Source organism: Sander vitreus, chromosome 15 (genome assembly GCF_031162955.1).
Source record: "Sander vitreus isolate 19-12246 chromosome 15, sanVit1, whole genome shotgun sequence".
Classification (NCBI taxonomy): Eukaryota; Metazoa; Chordata; class Actinopteri; order Perciformes; family Percidae; genus Sander; species Sander vitreus.
In genome coordinates, this window is record NC_135869.1 from 10,143,348 (window position 1) to 10,164,663 (window position 21,316).

The following is a 21,316-nucleotide window of genomic DNA, read 5'->3' on the forward strand; positions in this document are numbered from 1 at the left end:
TATCATTGGGAGCAGACTCACACTTTCTCTCCTAGCAGGCAAATTTAAGGAAGTTCAGACATACAGGCTCATTTTAAATTTGGTTAGGAAATCAAGACAGTGATGGAGACATGATTTAACTGGGGAAACAACTCTCCATTTAAGCTCTTTTGCAGGAAACCAAAGGCCAACAGGCCTGGTTTTAAGGGCCATCTCAACATTTTTAATATATATTCATATCAAGCTTAAAGTGAGCTTATTGATCACTTATCCAAAAGTTCTGTTTTAAGAGCAGTGAACTGAAAATACATCTGAGGGTAGCAATGTAACCAGCCAGAAATCCACTGTGGACCTCGAAAAGCTGTCATAAAATGGAAACTAGTCGATGAGGAAGCTTTTTGGTGGTAAAACTCCAATCATGGCAGGTCGCTCGGCAGCATGGGGTGCCTCCGATCATAGGCAGTGTCATCACTCTCCTCGCCATCGCTTACTTCACCCAAAACCCTCTCTCTCTCCTCCTCTTCGGTTTCACTCTCTCGCCTCAGACGCTCCTGCTCCCTGTCTCTCTCTCTGTAGGAGCGAGGCATTGTAGAAATCTGAGACAAAAGGACATAATGAGAACATGTAGTTTATAATAAGTGACTAAAAAAGGTGGATTTTACAAATGTATACGTTGTAAATGTTGTGAGGTATACACCAGGGTTTGGAGCGATTTGATCATTGTACCTGAAAAAAGGGCTGGGCAATATATCGATATCGTGATATGAGACTAGATATCGTCTTAGATTTAAGAAATATTACACAGAAGATGTTGGTTTATCACAAGAGGAGCAAGATGGCACAAAACGTTAGCCTTAACAGCGTCGCTGTCCTGTAAAAAAACATGTATCTCCAAGATATAAAACTTTTCATGCTTGTGAAAATGCATTTTTTTAGATTATCTGATGTGTTTTTAAATGGTTTATTTATTTTAAAGGTCCCATTATGCTTATTTTCAGGTCCATAGTTGTATTTTGGGTTTCTACTAGAAGATGTTTCTCTGCTTTAACCAATCAAAAAACACACACGTGTTAAACACATACACACGTTTTAGCGGCTGTCTTTTTAAGCCCCCCTCCCGAAAAAGCCCAGTCTGCTCTGATTGATCAACGTTTCCAGGTCTTCCGCATCTGCACTCCCCATAGTCAGCCGGGGAATAACTGTACCGGCACTTTCTACATATATATATATAGAACAGTTGTTACATCACAACCGTACAGAAACCCTGACGGCTCATTTAAATTCACCTTTTTTGAATATGGGCTGTGTGCATTTCTCTGTGGATTGAGTGTTTTGAAACTTTCACAGTATTTATATAGCACCTCGACCTGCTTTATAATAAAACATATAATAAAAAAAGACATGGAAATCTCAATTTTCACAATATGGGAAATTTAAAAATTATTCTTAACCCATAAAAGAACACTTTATCCTTCAGTTGATCTGAAAAGTTAAAAATCACCAAACTTGGAGATACATGGTTTTCTTTGGAAGTTGACAATAGTCTAAATGGATGCTGTGTTGAATTTCAGACGCCTCCTCGTTCTAAGGATGCATGCTAAAGTGTGTTCTTCAGAGGACTGAAGGTTAGTAGGTGAACTACCATATCCAGAGGAGCTGTTTCTGGTGAACTTATGGAACCATATTTCCAACAAATACAGGGTCCTAAAATGTGGACTAAAAAGGAAGTGACTGTTCAAATTGGACACACAGTGTATGTAAGCTAAAGAGTCTTCTATTATTCAACACACACAGCACTTTCATGCAGTATCGCAAAGGATACGTGGATGGTTTAGAAGTCCACTGTATGTTCTGACCATCAGGTCAATCTCCAAAAACATGGTGTAGCTCTTTAAGCAAATTTAAAGTATCAGTGTATCATAGAGGAACACATATTGTGTAGTGTTAGAACCAGAAGAAGTAGAAGTGGGTAGTTACCTGGTTGTCGTAGCTGGGCAGGGCACAGTAGCCTGCCTCCGTCCTGCGGAGGAGACATGGTGAATGGGTACGGAAAGGCCGGGGGGAGTGGGAGCATGCGGAGCGCGGAGAGGGAGAGCGGATGGAGCGTGGGGATGGAGATCGGATAGAACGGGACGGTGAGTAAGTGATGGATTGAGACTGGGAGAGACTATGGTGGTTTTGTTTGGGTGGGCGAGGGGAGCGGGGTGGCAGCGCAGGCGGTTTGATGGGGTCAATCAGGTCCATCTCGGTGAAGATCGGGGGCGGAGGGATGAAATCGAGCTCCTCCTCTGGCTGGAGCATTTGCATTTCTGCTGCGTCAAGTTCGGCAAGCTCTGCCTTCGACAAGTGGTCCACGATCCCGGCGCCGAATGAGTCGCCCACCACATTGATGGAGGTACGCATTCTGTCACTGGGTGGACAAACAGTATCAGTGTCAGCGGGTGAAATAGAAGAGAGCCACCGAGAGCTGAATAACACCAGAACCTTTATAACTCCTCTTACAAATGTTACTGTTTAAAAAGCTCTGGAGCGTGACAGCAGGGACTCTTTATCTCCTGCTATTCACACACAGTCATACACACTCCACTCTCCAGACACCTGACTCACAGCAGCCAGTCGACAGCGATGAGCAGACTGATGTCCTGAGTAGGCAGCCCCACAGCCGTCAGGATCAGTAGCATGGTAACCAGTCCAGCACTGGGAATACTGGCAGCTCCGACACTGGCCAGGGTGGCAGTCATACTGGGGAGGAAAAAGAAGACAATTTTCAGAACAAACCTAATAGAGGTTCTAAGGGCCTGACACACTAACTCCATTTTAGACGTCTAACAAAGGTGTACTCAAATGTTTTGTTAGATGCTGCACTTGAACACACCACAAAGAATGTAGAAATCAGACACAACACAATTAGTCCCAATTAACTAGGTGTGTCCGAGCCCTGAAGGGATCGGATACCACTTGATGTTAGGGTTAGTATTATACACATATCTGCCAGTTGATGTATGTGTTATGTGCTCTGCAGTGATGCAGCCAATCTAAAAGCAGTCACAGTGACAGTGAAAGCATAAATGTTTGGGTCAGCAATAAAATCAGCCCATGTAAATGTGGACGTTATTCAGTGTCAAAACACGAGTCGGAAGTTGGTCATGACAGTTTTGGGACAAGGTGGTTTGAAGGTTCTGTGTAGTAATGAAACCCTGCTGCATTATTTGTTATGATTATGAATCAACAAACTTGCAATCCATGATTTCTTACATTGTATCAGATGAAGTATAAATCCTAATAGAAATGTGAAACACATGATATTGTGAAAGTGGAAGTTTAATCAGGAAACATGCAGAGAGTATCCAGCCCAGCTGCTTGGAATGCAAACGTGAGGATTTGAGGGATTAATGAGATAAAGTGAAATTAATTTAATGTATCACAGTTTTCTGGACTTTGTTTTAGTTGATAACAGCACAGCCCAGTAAATGTGGTTTTGATAACTTGCAGGTGAAAAACTGGAGTAAAACCAGTTGAGTGTTTTAGATTATAACCTTTCTTTTAAAAGTTGTTTCCACGGCCATATTTTCAACATCTAACAGATTCTACAGGATCTTCATTTTTCGCAGAAAAAGAGGTTGCAAAGTATAATCCTTTTATACATTATTGCACAGGTTTAAAGCAAGATGCCATGGCAGTTACCTTCCACAGCATTACTTTAACATTTGTTAAAGTTAACATTAACATGTTCTTAATAACTAAGATACATGTAGATAATTGTAGAATGTGAGTCGCGGTATTACATTTTCATGTGACCAAATAAAAAAATAAAAACCAGACTGCCTAAAATGTCAGATACGTTTTTGAAAGTTGACCCTGTTAAGCCCAGTTTGTGTAAAGCGGGGTATAATCTTGTGGTTTGCAGTTACAGAAGCTGGTCATACAGCAAAAAACCTGGTGTGTTAATTTCACTGCATTGTACATGCAATGCTTGTATGAAAGTGGTATCTGAGGAAAAAATAGGTTTATAGCCAAACAAAACCAAATCTCTTAATGTTTCCTGACATCTTTTGTTTTCAGACATAAATCTTTAAAGGTGCAGTAGGTAAAACTTATAAAAATAACTTTCTGTCATATTTGCTGAAACTGACCCTATGTTCCAGTAGAACTACATGAAGCAGGTCATTTAAAAAAAAATCCGGCTCCTCTGGCACCACCTACAGCCTGTAGTGTGACTTGCAAATAGCCACGGCTCCCTGTTCAGATGCACCAATCAGGGCCAGGGGGGGGTGTCTAACTGCGTGTCAATCACTGCTCATGCACACACATTCATTCTCCCTTGTGGGTGGAGGGGCTTAGAAGACCGTTTTAGGCTTTAGCAGAAAGGGGGGGAGGGACTGAGAAGTTGTCGATGTTCCAATTTTTTAGCTAAGTCGTGGATCTTCACAATCCTACCTACATAATTAATTCTCAGAAAAATGCTGCTAGTCATGACATGTTTGCAATTAGAGCAATTATCAGTTCATGTTGCTCCCAGATGTGACTGCAGGCCAGTTTGGACACTGTTTATTTCACAATATTGTTCATCTGAGCTCTGCGTTACATCTCAATCCTTATATCATTGCTAATTATCACCCCGCTGTGACGTTAAGCGGGACAATCATAAGATTTACACAACATATGGATCTTATTCGAGTGGTTAAAGGCTGTTGATGAAAGACATACAATAAACAACCTCAAAGTGCTGAGCATCATTTGTAACTCTGCGGCGCAACAAGCTAAAGTAGACTGGTTCCAATCAGACATGAATGTTTTGCTGAAACCTCAGAAATGTTACTTTCTTACTGCATTCATGCAGAGTTTAAAGCTGCCGTTCGTCTCTGCACATTCTTAAATTAAAGTTCAACTTCAAACTGATGAAAATGCCTTTGGACTTTTGTTTACACTGGTACACAGGAATGTTGTAATGCAACTTGGACTTACACAGTGTGTGGCCCATTAACATCAACAGAATTGTTAACTTTATACTACTTAGCTGCATTAAGTTAAAACTATTTTTCATATTTGCCACAAAGCCTTTTGTAAAAAAATAAATAAAAAAAAACACACAAAAAAACAATTTCTTTACAACATGATAATTGAAATGAATGAATCTGAAAACTTTTCATGGATCCCCGGGCAGAGTGGATGAACCACTCCGGACCCCCATATTGTAATATTGTGAAGCTTTACACACGTTTCACATGTAATATTAACACACAAATCATGTTTGAAAGTATGTGGGAAATTGTTGCAGATGAAAAAATTCCTGAAAAGCAAAGTTAACTAACCAGTGGATTGGTATGGACATGACTGAAGGTAACTTGCTGTGTGCTGAAATAATAAACAATAATAAAAGAATTCCTCCTCCATTCAAAAATGTCTTTTGTTGCGTATATTATTCCTTCACTTGGATGCTTGATCTATAGACCTGAGAATTTGACACCAGAAGGCTTTCTTCATATTTATCTGCTGAAGCGGAAAGACTGAGAATGGACTTTGTGTCCAGTGGTTACACTTTTGAAATGAAAGATATTTGCATATTCATAAATTCTGGATTAGTAGATGAGTAAAATTAGACTCAAATGTTGATGGTAATTTTTTTCTTCTTAAAACATGTCTGAAGGAGATCTTTAGGTAATTTGAAGGCGTAGTTTTAGATTTTTTTAAATGTGGGACTGTATGAGGTACTTATCCACAGTCGGTGTGTTACCTACAGTAGACGGTAGCTTTGGTGTTTTAAAGGGTTAGTTAGGATTCACCAAAGTCACACAATAACACAAACAAACTAACTGATCGCAGCAGCAGAGGCAGACCAGCAAATCCTGTGTTCTGCGAGGTAAAATGTTAAAGGAGTCTGGTGGCTATGAAGAGAGCATAGATGGATATTCCGGCTTCAGTTCCCCATGGGAAAGAGCTGTCTGACGGCAAGGTAAAGCAGTGAAAATATTGTAAATTTAGCGTACAAACTGATGTTGATTATGGCTGGATAGGTGTTTAAAAAAACGTTTAGCTGCCGCCCCCATCCACAGTGGTGCATTGCTTAGCTTCCGTTTCGGTACTCCTGCCTGCTTCTCCAAAGATAAATACTTCATCCAGCCCCCACTTCAAAATATCCGAACTGACCCTTTAAGGCAGGGCACAGCGGGATGTTTTAAATTGACAGTGTTGTTGTGGAGTGGCTAACAAAGGGGTGTGTCTGTGGAGCATCGTACATCCGAAATAAAGGGTCAAATGTTTGGATATTATTAACACACACGATAGGCTTTTTATCTCTCTTACCTCCTTTGTAGAAACTCTCAGTCAAAATAAAGACACAAACAGGGAAACACCATGAGGCGTGTGTGTGTAGAGGACGTCCACCGTGTGTCTTACCTGACAGTGATGATCTGTCCGCTGTCCAGGGTGATGTCATTCATCTGGGCAATAAAGATGGCTGCCACAGCCTCATACAGCGCAGTGCCGTCCATGTTAATGGTGGCACCTATGGGCAGCACGAAGCGAGTCACTCGCTTATCAATCTTCAGATTTTCTTCCAGGCAGCGGAAGGTGACGGGTAACGTTCCTGCACTGAGAGAAGAAGGTCCCACAAGATACAGAGTTAGGAAAAAAAAAAATATATATATATATAATAAAGGTGCAGATGTACAAAGAACAGGAGCTCAGTGTCTGGAGGATATAAAATAGGTAGACAGGTGGTGAAAGACCGAAGTGCAGAGGTGAGGAGGGAGGTGAGGGGGTTAAGTTGGGGCTGAGACAAAAAAAAGTGGAAATTTGAGTCCGCTGACAGCCTCCTCCTAACAGCTGGTGTAGGCCACTGTTGCAATCCTTTAACGTGTGATTTAAAGGAATTTGATTCCTGGCCCTGCTAAGCTCGGGTCATAATATAATTAGAGAAAACGATGATAGGATTACCCATATTCACTAAAGCCTCAGTAATGTGCCAAAATGACAGTTGGTTTTAGAAGCGATGCAGACTCCGAGGCAGGCCGAGCCAAGTCGAGCCAGGCAGGATACAGCGAGGCCAGTTTAGCTGCTGACGACTAATCCGAAGGCTTAGACATTTACAACACAGGATCTGTCTGACATGGTCTCATCTATGATAGCCTGTGCTGCTTACACACATTTGGCTCCGCCGTCCTGATTTGTCTGCGTAAATACACATTTTCGCCTTTTGCTGTTTCAGATTCAACCCAAATAGCTGAAATCGAGTAGCAGGCTACTCCGATCAATCATAGTAAGTACGGCAGCTGCTCGAGGAATAGATGTTGTAAAAGAAACATGTGACACACATGTGTTAACACATGCCCAAACTTCCACACACACACTTCCTGCAGGCTGTCCTACCTGCTAGCAGTGCCCAGAGCTGTGATCCAAGCCTGGAAGATTCCAGAGTAGAAAGTAAAGGGGCTTTTTCTGGTGATTGCAAAGAATATAGCAGGAAGGATCAAGCCCCCGTGGATCACCAGGCCCACGATGACGGTCACCATGTACATGCCCAGCTGCCTGGCAACCATCTCCAGGTCCCCGATGGCCGCAATCTTCCCCGCGATCAGTGAGGCGATGCCGATAGGCGAGTACCTAAGCACACAGTTATATGTGTCAGAGCTGGAATGATTACTTATGATAACTTGCTATCGTTCTTCATTACCTTATGTTTTTTATTATTTTTAAGGCTGACTTCTAAATAAGTATATGTGATTATACTTATATGTACTGTATATGTATTTGTATATTTTCTTTACTGCATCAGGCCCGACTATACACTACCGGTCAAAAGTTTGGGGTGACTTAGAAATTTCCATTCCACTCCATTATAGACAGAATACCAGCTGAGATCAGTTGCATTGTTTTTTTTTTAATCAGGGCAGCAGTTTTCAGATTACATTATGTGCTTACATAATTGCAAAAGGGTTCTCGACTGCTGTAGAAAGAAGTGGCTGATCTTTAATGCAATATCTACATTGCCCATCATCAGCAACCATTCATCCAATGTTCCAAAGGCACACTCTGTTTACTAATCTGATATCATTTTAAAAGGCTAACTGAGAAAACATTGGAGAACCCTTTTGCAATTATGTAAACACATAATGTAATCTGAAAACTGCTGCCCTGGTTAAAAAAACAATGCAACTGATCTCAGCTGGTATTCTGTCTGTAATGGAGTGGAATGAAAATTTCTAAGTGACCCCAAACTTTTGATAGTGTACCGGTAGTGTAAATCGATCTGTATTTTTCTGTTTTCTATCATTTGTAAAGAATTTCTTATATATGTGAAGCACTTTGAAACTGTTGTTTCGTGATATATATTTAAATAATTATATATTTTAGGCCTGCAACTAATGATTATTTTCATTATCGCTTAATTTTCTCGATTCACTGATTATTCATCTAGTCTATAAGACATCAGAAATGTAATGAAAGAATATTCACTACACTGTAATGATTACAGTTTCCCACATGTGATTTTCAGTTCCAAACATATTCAGTTTATTATAATGTAAGATAAGGAAAAGCAGCAAATCTTCACATTTAGAAAGCTGGAACCATTAAATATTTATTTTTTGCTTGAAAAATGATTTCAACAATGAATCAACTGTTAAAATAGTTGTGAATAAATATTCTGTTGATCGATTAATCGACTAATTGTTGCAGCTCTAATTTATTTAAACTTAATCAAGCCTTCAGTCTTAAATCATGCTCAAACCTGAGACTTAAAGTTGAGGGCGGATCTCATAGTTTTTATCTTAGATGCATCAAATGATCAAATGATCATCATTTGTACTTGAGAGGTACTAGAGCTGAAACTTTCAGTTTATTAATTGATTGGTCAGTTCATCAGCAACTATTTTGATAACTGATCATTCGTTGAAATACTTTTTTGGAGCAAAAAAAAATATATATTCTCAAGATTTTTCATTTGTCACTTCAGCCTCTGGGAAACAATTACACAATTTTATGACTTTTTATAGACTAAAAACCATGACTTGATGAAAGAAAGTAATCGTTAGTTACAGTCCTATAAAGCATATTATCTGGCACATGGATGCATTCATCAGTTTGGCCAAAAAACAACATCCTTATTTCAATAATTTAAGTGTGAAATGTCAACACCTAATTCATCTTCATTCACTGTCAAAGGAGCACTTCTCACTTTGAGAGGACTTGACACATTCTTGGATCTCTGGTTTCTAGCTTTGGAGTGCAGTTGTTCCCCTTCATGAATACAGACGGCTGTGGGACGCATGAATTAAAGCGGTGTTCCCCTTTAAGCCTTTCCTGGTCCGAGTCAGAGCGGGTCCCATCACAACAGCGGCCTGCTCTCTCCCAGGTCAGCTGCATGCTAAACCCCGAGCCTGGCATTCAGTGACAGTTGTTTGGTGGAGTATGCCGTGTATATGATGTGATGGATGTGTTCCTTGTATGATACGTGTTTTTGTATACACTGGACTCTGTGTTTGGCGAGCTCCATAGGCCCGTGAGTAATCTGTTTATACTGTGTGAGTGATACGAACAAGGACACAATTTCTTTGGTGTCCAGCTGCACATGTAGATGGCCTAGAAGAGCTGCAATACAAGCATCCTGCTGTTTCTCTTCCAACTGCCTACCCTGCTCCCCCCTTCACATCCCTTCCCGTCCCTGCTCTGAGTGCCACTACTCTCTCTTTCTCTGTGTGACTAGCCGGGGTCCTGTGAAGCCTCAAGGCGTGCACTGCTCTCTGAAGACATGCTCTCACATGCATCTTTCCATGGCCCGCTGTCCCTCCCACACGCATCTGCTTTCTGCTCTGCTGCCAAGTGGCTCCTCTGCTGTCGGTGGATCCATTACATTTTGGACATCATCCACCCCGGCTCCCCTGGGAGTCCACAACATTGTTCCGGGCCCCAGCTCCTGCTTCTCCCCAGCATACCAGACCCCAGCATGTGCCAGGGAAACCCTCTCTCTCCCTTTTCTCATTCCATCTGTCCGTGTCCTTCATTAACACTCTTCCTCCCTTTTCCTCTTCCTTTCGCTCCTCTCCGACACTCTTGCTCGTTCCCACAATATGTCTCATGTACGCAGTCTTCGCCTTATCCATCACTGTCACTGACCTCGGTGTGTGGTATCTCCATAATGTCATAGTAATGCAGCCGTTGGTCCGCATGAACAAAAGCAGGGACACATGCCGATGGACGCACGCAAACACACACCGGGGAGGGGGTGGTGGGGGGAGGACAGAGACACTGACCACATGATCATGGAAACCATCGTCATGATGATCTCATTGAGGATGTTGAAGAAGTCGCACATGATCTTCCCTCGCTCACCCATCCTGCTCATGCAGATCCCAAAGGTGATGAAGAAGCCAATCAAGCCTGGAGGAAGACACAAAGCAGCACGTCACTGGAGACTGCAGGAAAGTACTGTAGTTCTCAATGCAAAGCAGCAAACATCAGGAAAAGTAAATGCAGGGAGCTTCAAACCATTCAAAATAGAAAATAATATCAGCTCTGTCATTGACTCACCTAGGACATTCATGCCCCATTTGTACTCCAGTTTCTTCCTGCTCACCAAGACAGGTTCGGTTTGGTTTGGTGCTGCAACCAGATCCTTTTTCAGCACCGTCTGAACCTGGAGGGAGGACAGAACCACTTTCAGATTGATCAGGGGTTCAGACTACGTATAATGCCGTGCTTTCACTGTATGGTACGGCTCTGCTCGACTCAACTCCCTTTTTTGTTACCAGTACTTTTCTCTTTTTGGTTTCCACTGCGAATAATGAAAAAAGCAAGCGTGTGCATGATTATCAGCTGATCGCCATAGCGACGGCTCGTGAAACTGCCGGGACATCATCTTCAACGGGACACTCGCTGAATCCTCCCCCTTTATCGGCAACCAAACAGAGGAACGTCTGCCCTTCATCAATTGTACGCAGTGCACGCTGTAGTTTTGCGGGCTGCCATTTTTTAAATCTGGGTGGAGTGAATAAAAACATTGCGGTGGCTATTGATAGTATCTTGGCTATTTAATAATGGCGGGTTTGTGCAGGATGTCCCGTGTCGCGCTAGTGACGGTTCTCTCTGACCAATCAGTGATCTGCAGTGTTTTAACTACACCTTTTAGTATCGGCTCAGCTTGCTTGGAACATCGGCCGAGGTGGTACCAAAAAAAGTACCTGGTACTATCCACAACTTTTGCTAATGGAAAACTGAAAAAGAGTTGAGAGAAGTTGAGCTGTACCATGCAGTGGCAAATTATTAGTGGCATTATCGAACGACAAGATTCCAATTCACACTGCAAAACCCCGATTTTTTTTAACTCATATTAAACATGAGCAAACAAAAGCTTGGCAGCAGCGCAACACACACAGAATCTTGTTTAGAGAAAAGACAAAAGAGGGAACAAGAGATTCCCACATAAAGACAACGGAAAAAAGGAAGGGAAAGAAAGGAGAGACAAGAAGGTTGAAAGGGGAAGGACGATTCCTTCCTGCAAAAGCAATTATGGCTTTTATGACTTCAATGAATCCCACATGAGTACAAACAAAAGAAGCAATAAAACAGAGATGCAGACAGAGAAGAGAGAGAGAGAGAGAGAGAGAGAGAGAGAGAGAGAGAGAGAGAGAGAGAGAGAGAGAGAGAGAGAGAGATGTGACGAGTGATGAAAAAGAGAAGAAACAGAGAATACCCCAGGGAGGAAAAGTCTATAAGCTGGTGCTCAGCAGTGCTCTCAGTTCACCAGCAGATGCCTTACTGTGGTAAATAAAGACGTAGCATTACAGATGTAAAGAGATTAGCAGGAGCAGAAGGGCTGACCCTCACCCAGTCTGACACTGACAATTACTTGGAATCATTCAGACACACACGCATGACAGAAAGAAGGGGGAGAGAACTCGCATCATGATTGAGACTTGGATTATCGTTTAAAAATTATCATCTTGGATAAACAGTCATCCTGTCCCATCCACCATTAGCCAACTGATCATTACTGTAACTGAGTATTCAGACGGAAAATCACAAATCTTATTTTTCAGTTGTTATTCAAAACAATGTGGATGATTTCTGATTTTGAAACCTTTTGAAAAATATCCTTATCCTTCAAAACAGGTTTATTAAATGGCCCAAACATGACAAATTCCTATCTCCATTTGCCTGTTTGCCGAAATTGATATCTTATTTTAACTTAATTATTCTGCGTAAACAACAGTAAAAAAGAACATATAACATATTCAAATTGCAATAGTATTAAATAAAAAGGGTCTCTGGTGTTGCCCTACATTTGTTTTTTTTTGTTTGAGGAGCTCTGCTTGTATTCGCATTAATTAAACTTCATCTTTATCTGGAAAATTACACTACCAAGGTTACACTTGTGTATGATGTACATGAACAGGTGGTCCTGTTAGTCAAAACCCTTTGAGTCAAATCATCCTCTCCCTCATTCCTGACACATGCAGAAAGCATTGTGTATGGAGTTTGGAGGACAACCAGATTCTCCAGAGAATTACCAGTCGTTAACAACTCTCTGTGGTTCCTTCATTCTGTCAGTTAATACCTGATACACTATGGCCCTTCTTTAATGCAACTTTTAGTTATAAGAATTTGATAATATTGACAAACCTATCTCACCTCAAGATCCATTGAAAAGTGGTTATGGAGCTTTAGATCAGTGGTTACCAACCTCTACCTGTGACCCTCTGTGCATGTCTTTGAGATGTGAGCAGTGATTTTCTCAGTGTTTCATTTGACTACTTTGTTGAGGGCTGACGAGACTACAGTGTTTCACACCAAAAGCAGAAAGATTGGAGAAAAGTCTGAAAAATAAACATTATGTTAAAGTAGGGATGGGCGATATGGCCAAAATCTTCTATCCTGATTCCCGATATAGGTCATTTTACATCTCGATAACGATATATATCACACTATAGCATGTCTTCTGGTAATTCAATGAATAAATAAATAAGAAATAACCACATGGTAGAGCCTATTTTTGTATACTCCTGGGTGAATTAAATACTTGACAAATTAAGTATTTTCTTATTTTATCAAGAACTTTAGTGCAAAATGAACATAACATGCAAGGAGCAGAACATAAAGCGGCGTCCAAATGATGTAAAAATTGACCTAACGCAGCTCACGTACAACTTGGAACCACAGCTTTAGATTATTTCACACAATCTTTCAATCAATGTCGGCTTAAAAGCTGAGCTCCAAAGTTCATTCATGATCATATAATCTTCATGTGATATGATTGAAATCTCCAGAACATCTACTGAATAAGCCTTGTGGATTAGCAATTAGCATTACCGGACACAAAAATTAACAGTTGAAAGCCTCTCCTATTAAAACTAATTGTTCAATGTAGTTTGGTTAGCATCATCCTAAAGTTGAATGATGCAGATTTCATTACAGGATTCAAAGCAATTGTATACTGTGCACAAATAAAGAGCCATGGTAATATAGCAGTTCATAAGACATATTTCAGATGCTAAGGTTACCTGTTGGATGCAGGCCTGCACCAGGTTCTCAGGAAAAAGGTTTCTGAGCAGGTCGAGGAAGGCGTCCAGACTGCTGACCTCCTGGTTCTTCGGGACTGAGCTTGACGAGCCTCCCCTTAATTTGGGGTTCCCCGGGTGGATCCCCAACACCAGGATGACCCCGAGGATGGCAGCGATTATAGTGGTGGACATGTAATACACCATGGCTCTACTACCCATCCTGCCACTGGAGCGGGCATCTAGACCAGCCAGCCCTGAAAGAGACAGATGACCATCAGTGTTTGCACTCATCATGTACACACCATGTACTGTGAATGCAACTGCTCTTAACCTCAGAATGTTAACTTGTGCACATACTGATATTTAGCACACTAACAACAATAGTTACCCTACGTGTTAGCGTTTAGAAGGCTCAGTTAGCCATGGAGCCAGCAGTACAATATTACTCTTAAAATGCTAACATAAAAATGTTAGCTTGTGTACAGTTAGTATGTTAACATGCTGACATTTAGCGTGTAACATTTAGCATTTAAGTTTGATACAGTTGACATGGTAATTAACTAATGTAAAGCATGTTAGTATAACACAGTGTTTCTCAACGGATGTGGTACAGCCCCCCAAGGGGGCGTTCATAGGATGACGGGGGGTGCTGGAAGCAATATTGTGGAAAGGAGGGCGTTGAGGTGCCTTTGGGGGGCATTTGTTTTAAGGCGAGTTTACGCCAAAGGTTCACAACAATACGAGTTTACACTTTAAACTACTTGTAAAAAGCAGTGGTCTGCAACATTAAAACCTGCCAGTTTACGCCACTGCGACTGGACGAGATGATGGATCGTAACTCTTCTCTTTAGTGTTTCTTTAGGCTTTGTGTGGTGCAGCTCTGTGCTGCCTTCATGGGAACGGGACGTCAGAGTATCATCTTATATAAACTCCGTACTGCAGCGTTATGAATCGGTCTTGTCGTGAACTTTATAGTCTATATTAAACGTTAACATCATTTATATTTAATAAGTCTATGAATATAGCTGTCAAACATTTTTCATTCAATGATATGATTTTTGTATGATTTTTTTTGAAGGTTGAGAACCACTGGTATAACATATTTACAGCATGTTAGCATTTAGTAAGCAGGCACTGTTAGCATTGTTCTCAAAGCACAGCTGAGGCTCACAGGAATCTGTTCATTCTTTAGAGGTATCTTGTTAATGGCTTTTTAACCAGAACTGTGGGTAAAACACGTAATTTAGCATTTTAGTATAACGTCCTTACAGCGTCTTAGCATTTAGCATGCAATGTCAGCGTTACTCTTAAAGTCAATAGTAAATGTATCTTATCATGAATCAAATAGCTCTAAAGTAAAACATTTGACTGGTTAGTGGTGCTATGAAAGGTCATGGGGATAACAACCAATATGATCCAATCCAATATTTGTGGACGCGTTGTAACCTAAAAGAAAATGCCAACCAACATTACTTCCTGTGTGTCTATGCTTTCATGTGGGCGTAATGGCACACCTGTGATGAGGCTGGAGATGATTAGAGGCAGGATGAGCATCTTCAGCATCCTCATGAGGATTTCTCCAGGGAAAGAAACCATAGTAAGGGCAGAGCTGTCCGTCACCTTCATGTACCGCAGCAGCATCCCAAAGCCCACTCCCATGACAACACCTGAGGAGGAGAAGAGGGGGGAGGAGAGGAGACAACTAACATTGATTTAAAAAATATATATATTATATTATGGGTTTTTTATTTTAAAGTTATAATAAAGCTATTGTGTGTACAAAATATCAGCCAAATATGAGTCATATCTAAATCTCTGAACTGGTATTGAATATAAAAAACACATGTTAATAGACCATCAGTTTCCAAGTTTTTTTGTGGACTCACTGGCCTCCTTCTCTTACCCATGTAAAAGACCTCTGACAAATGAGAACCATCTACTTGTTGGGTTTAAATCTGGGTTTAAATGTGGATGACAAATTGCAGACAAAAATAACACACTTCTCGACTTTGCAGGGGCTATTTTTTTTTTTAAAGAGCACAACTATGCAGAAATACCAAAGTGTTTAAAGAGGCAGACTTAAGAAAACAACAAGCCAAAGATATCTCATGTGAAAATGATCACCGAGTCTGTACATCTAGTGTGCGTGTTCATATTTGCTGCAGCACAAATGGCTATTTTTTTAACAATAAAACTGAACTCTTTATTTTAACAACTCAAATCCAGCTTTCACAAGCGGATGGAAATGTGCTGCAGTTCAGCACAGAATATTTTAATAACAGATAGATAGTTTCCCAGTCCATGCATACCCAAAACAGTGAGTCCCAGCAGTAGGTTGTGCGTGTTGCGGCTGCAGTGACCTGCATCTTTATACGCAACGTCTGTGTTGTCATCTCGCTGGTTTTCTTCTGTCTCCTTTTTTGTGTTGGACTGGTTGGCTGTCGACTTGTTTGTCATCCTGCCTGTGGAGACAGTGTGAGAGATGGGTTTACTGCTGGGAGAATACATGCTTAAACATCATTCAGCACACGCTGGCCTGCACAGCATTCAGTGTTGGTTAATGATGCTCCCTAGGCTCTTTAACTGATTCATCAAATGTGAAGACGCTGGATTGTTTACACTATCTTAACAAAGCATTCTTGTCCAGTGGCTAGTGAGGATTCACATTGTTGCTATTCTGGCTGGCTGGCTCTGCTCTGCTCTTAAAGGGGGAAGACGGACAACCAAGGCTACCAACCACTCACTCACTCACTCACTCACTCACTCACTCACTCACTCACTCACTCACTCACTCACTCACTCATTAACTCACTCATTCACACAACAGGAATGTGCTTTGAGTATTTGGTTTACATTCCCAAGGGAAGTGAAGAGGCATGACTGCAGGTAACCCAAACACAGTAGGCGATGGCTAAACAGGACATGAAGAAACAACTCTGTAATCGTCCTCTAAATGGAAAATGCCAGAATCCAAATACAACACAATACAGACTCTGATGATAAAGAGATGGCTGGAGATGGCTGGACTGGAGCACTGTGTGCTCTTTGACCATTTGTGACTGACAGATCTGAGTGGAAGTCACATATTGGATCTCCACAACGCTGCGTCAGAGCTGGAGCATGGTCTGGCTACACCACTTATCTATTCTGGGATAGGGAAAAAAACGGTGCCCTTGCAAAATAGATAGCGGAGATAGAGGAAGGGGAGGGAAATGCGGCACATGCAAACACGCTGATTTCTAGTAGGTGTAATGTTTACCTTGTTCAACCTTTTAGTTTTTGCGTGTTAGCATGCTAACATTTGCTAATTAGCCCTAAAGTGTCATTCATTTGCAGTTATTTGGTCACAAACCAAAGTACTGAACACATTTTGACCTGATGATGGTGCTAGAGGAAAAGTCAGGGGATCACCAAAATTATTACAATTCATCCTGAGGGGATGAGAATGTTTGTACCATATTTCATTGCCATGCGCCACATTTTCATCCATCCAATAGTTGTTAAGGCATTTCACCTTTAACCACAAATGGGACCAATAAATATCTGTACATGACAATGTGCCAATCCAACTTGCAGCTGTTGAGATATTTTACTTGATATGTGAAACTTTTAACCTGCTGGTGGGGATGCTAGATGAAAAGTCAAGGGATCACTGAACTCATTAGAATTCATTCTCTAGGCAACATGAATACCTAATTTCATGGCATTTCAAACCATATCAATAGTTGAGATATTTCACTAAAAAACTAAAACAAATTCAACCTCATGGTGACACTAGAGAAAAGGCAGGGGATCACCAAAGTCTTTAAGAATCATCCTCTCGGGATTATGTTTGTATAAAATGTTAAGGCAATTCATCCAATAGGGGTTGAGATATTTCAGTTTGGACCAAATTAGTGAACCGCCTGACTGGCATTACCATGTTTAAAGCCACAGCACTGGCATTGCTAAAAAAGGATAATCTGGCATTGATGACATTCAAGTATGATGTTTATCCAGATGCAATTCAGCAGCAGAAAAAAAGTATGCAGAAAAAGGTACATACGTCAACTCTATTCTTGTACTTATGGAAGTCTGCATCCGTCATTTTGAACAGTCTCCCTAAAGCCACATCACTTCTTTGAGTGGACAAACAGCTCTCCAATAAACACCTTACAACTGTTAATAACTATCTGTCGAAGCAATCAAATTTTCCTCCGAGGCAAAGTCATCACCTTCAACACGAAAGAGTCAACCCATAAGAATGTCCACTGTCCAATAACACTACACATTTCTACTCAACGGAGACCTCACCACCACAATCTCTAAACATTAATCGTATATAAACACATCTTTAGAGCAGCGCAGCCATGCCAAATCCTTGTCAGAAGTATGAATGTCACATTTACAAACAGTTGGACTCAGTGAGACAATTGCAATCAGACATGATTATAATCCATCATCTGGGTGGATGGCATTTTCTGCAGCTGTAGGGATGCAGTACAGTTGCAAACTAAGTTACAGTAGACAAGAGGGAGCACAATAAATGTTACCTACTAGTTGGTATGCTCTCACGCTTTCACCTCCACTCTCTGGCCATATCTTTGCCCTGCAGTTGCCAGTCCGGGCACAGAGTCGGATTGCCAGTGTTATCTGAAATTGTATATTTTGGGGGCGGAGAATGTCCTGCTAAGTTTAAATTGCAAAGATATAATCCTCAGTGAGCAGGAGGAGTATGGAGTATGGAGGAGAGGAGGGGGGAGGGTGTTCTACTGTTATAGTCTTCACAAATCCTCTTTTCAATCCTTATGTTAGTCTTAGCATGAACGTCAGTCGACCACATACGCTTCAGTTATACAGCTGTCTAACAGGGGGTGGGATGGGGAAATCATCCTCCCTGCCTTTTTTTTTTTTTTTACAATAAACTCATGCACCAGGTGGAAAGATTAATTTTTTTATCATCATAACCCAAGGTTTGGTGATTTTTAAAATCAGTGATCAGTAGGTTGATAAGGTTCTGTAAACCTGTCGGGCAAATGAGATCCTGCCAAAACCTAGCGGATAAACTTAAAATCAAGGTCATCATGCCAGGATAATGGCTGGTTTGCTTAGTTTAGGACAACACTTTTGGCAATGCAGGTTATTCTGTGATGACATGTACGAAAACCTCCCAATATAAATTTGTTATTTAAGCCTCAGTTACACGTGTTGAGAGTAAGAATAAGGATGATTGTCGTCTCCAGCAGTGAAAGCTGGATATTAAACCTTTGTTCCCTGAGCAGGTCAGATGGAGGCCCTGAAATAATGAAGCAACAGCATGTGTCCTGCAAGGAGGGCGGCGCTGGGGAGTATAAGCTGAAAGGACATACTCAAGGAGCTGAAGCTGCTCTGCAAATCTGTCTTCCTTCCCCAACAGACAGATTATTTTCCTGCTCCAGGAAATGTCAGAGCCGCCTTGAGACAAAACGTAGCTGGCCTCTAGGAACCAGCTCTTACTGGGCTGTCCTGGTGGGTCTGTTCAACTGAGGAAAACTGAAACTGTTTACAACCTTTTAGGGTTGAATTAGACTCCTAAATTTCTTGTCTTGACTGAAAAGTATTTACAAAAGTCCAGTTTATAGGGACACAGGAAACTGACGCTGATCAGAGTATAGTCACTTTCACACGCACTGCAAACCTGAAATGATCTAGACATTAGTTGTATTGCGAACGCAAGTGTCCGAATCAGTTGAAGCGGACATTAAAGACTTGCCAGCTTGACCTTGCCAGCTCCCAAGAACAAAGTTGGTGTAATATCCAATTGAGCCCATGTGACAACAGAGCAGGTTATTGTCCAGAGAATTCACAGCGAGCGAGTGGACATGTTGATGATGTTTCTATCATGCAGCTGGCGCAAAACCAAAACCAAATATCTGGGGGTGAAGAAGGGTAATTTACACAAAGACGTCATCGAAAATGTCTTACAACGAGATTCTTGAACTAGTGTCGGTAAGGGCCGATACCGAAATCGTCAGACAAATTCAAGGAACGGCAAGAGACTCGGTTGTTTACGAACAAATTATGAACCGGCTACGTGACCAAAGTTTTATCCGCGGCATGTCTTGCATCCTACACGCTCTACCCAGGCACCACCCATTGCCTACACCAAACAGAGTATTTCCAGTAAGTGAGAATGCATCTGACACCAACAATCTGCTGTTTTGTGCTACATGTGTGAAAAGGGCATCTGATTAGTCGAACATTGTCCAGAGTTCATGGAAAAAGGCTTATCAGAGCAGACAGTAGAGGAACAACTAGCCATAGACACGCCTGTTACATCACAGTTTAGCACCCTAATAAAACACAGCAATTCAGCTCAGCGGGTTCAGACTGTTTGGTCAGGCAGCTGCAATCCAGTAAATCCTGGATTTCGTGGTAACATGAGACAGGTATTACTACTCTGCCAGGTAAACTGCGGAACAGAAGACATTCCCCTTTGAAAGGAAGCGTAGTCTTTTAGACAGTTTCGAAAACACATGCCAACGAGACTTACTAAGTGAAGCAGACTGCATAAACATCAGGTTCCTCAATGTAAATACTCTCGTAGTCCAACAGATGTGTGATGGTGACCTATGCAGTGAGTGATAACCATCACAATCAGTCTCCACATGTAGTCATGTACTTAAGACACATCTTCTTAATCGTCATGGTTTCCAGGATGATGGGCCGCCGATGACAGAATGAGTTAATCTCCCAGAAGAGCAGGCTTTGATTACTGCTCATATACAGTAATCAAAGCCTGCTCTTCTGGGAGATTAACTCATTCTGACCCAAGCTGCTGGAGATGAAGGTGCACACACCACCAGAGCATGACACGACAAACTACCTCAGCACTCGGCTCAGTCCGGCTGTCACAGGCTCGTCTGTATTAAGAACCCCACACCCTCCGCATATCAAAAGTAATGATCCAACCAGGTCACCAGCCAATCGAGGATGTTGATTCAAGAGATCAAAGAGATGCACATTGGCTATACATACAATTACACCTCGCCCCTCTCTCTCAATCCAGCCCGTCCTTACCCAGAAAACGACCGTATGGGTCGATTATGCAAGCAGCCCATAACGACCAACAATTGCATTTCTTGTTAGATGTAGTATTTAGAGCAAACAAGGAAGTGAGGTGACAAAGTATAAGAGCGCCAAATTCCCCGTAAGGAGGAAGGGTGTGGCAGTGGATGGGTCAAACAAATACAGGACTTTTACTCAGAAAACCGGGGTTCATGTCCCATGTGAAACCAAAAGTCAACTGTCATTTTGAAATTGCGGACCTACTGTAAGTCCGTGACCTAGGTACATCCGTGATGTTGCGTTACATCATAATTTTCCAAGTCTTACGTGACTCATTTGCCTAACTTAACTAGTTTGGTTTCACAACGTTAACTACGTGTTTAAAACTGCGCCTGTTACGTTAAATAGAACAGTCACATGATTACAGTCACATGATTAAACCGCCAACGTGCGGCAGTAAATAGAATGGCTGTATGGGTCGTTTTGGGAGTCTTTGGAAATTTAATTAATTTAATTTGAATTTATACTTTTTATATATCGACCTATAATGTTGTTTAGGTATGAGGATGTGTTGCTAAATCTGTATGCCTGCCCCTAATCTTAATTTAGACATTCAATAAGTTTTAAAAGCTGTGATAGAAATCAGCATAACAATATGAATGTGGTTTAATTGACTGTATGTATTCTGTTTATCTATATTTAACACAACCTAGCTACAGTACAACGATTACGTAATATACACTTGTAGTGTGTTGTTACCTTTAACGTTTGATCAAGATTGAATTATTCATTGCCTGCATCAGTGAAGAATAAGT

General features: G+C 41.3%; 1 protein-coding gene across 1 annotated transcript; it reads right to left on the reverse strand.

Moving 5' to 3' along the window:
* Nucleotides 1-395: 395 nt before the first annotated feature.
* On the reverse strand, nucleotides 396-20,141 carry slc1a9 (solute carrier family 1 member 9). Its single transcript, XM_078269337.1, has 11 exons — nucleotides 20,116-20,141; nucleotides 15,785-15,933; nucleotides 14,990-15,142; nucleotides 13,476-13,729; nucleotides 10,507-10,612; nucleotides 10,230-10,356; nucleotides 7,348-7,581; nucleotides 6,376-6,570; nucleotides 2,587-2,721; nucleotides 1,957-2,389; nucleotides 396-575 (listed from the first exon to the last, which is right to left on the reverse strand). The coding sequence occupies exons 1-11, from the start codon at nucleotides 20,139-20,141 to the stop codon at nucleotides 396-398; spliced, it is 1,992 nt and encodes a 663-aa protein (XP_078125463.1).
* Nucleotides 20,142-21,316: the final 1,175 nt, after the last annotated feature.

What these genes read in the sequence shown, in the direction of transcription:
- slc1a9 (XM_078269337.1), bottom strand. Translation starts at nt 20,141, where the DNA reads ATGACGATTAAGAAGATGTGTCTTAA. An exon ending in GCTGGGACTCACTGTTTTGG is followed by an intron (nt 15,143 to 15,784) that starts GTATGCATGGAC and finishes TCTCCTCCTCAG; the next exon opens with GTGTTGTCATGGGAGTGGGC. An exon ending in GGACAGATCATCACTGTCAG is followed by an intron (nt 2,722 to 6,375) that starts GTAAGACACACG and finishes TTTCCTCCCCAG; the next exon opens with TATGACTGCCACCCTGGCCA.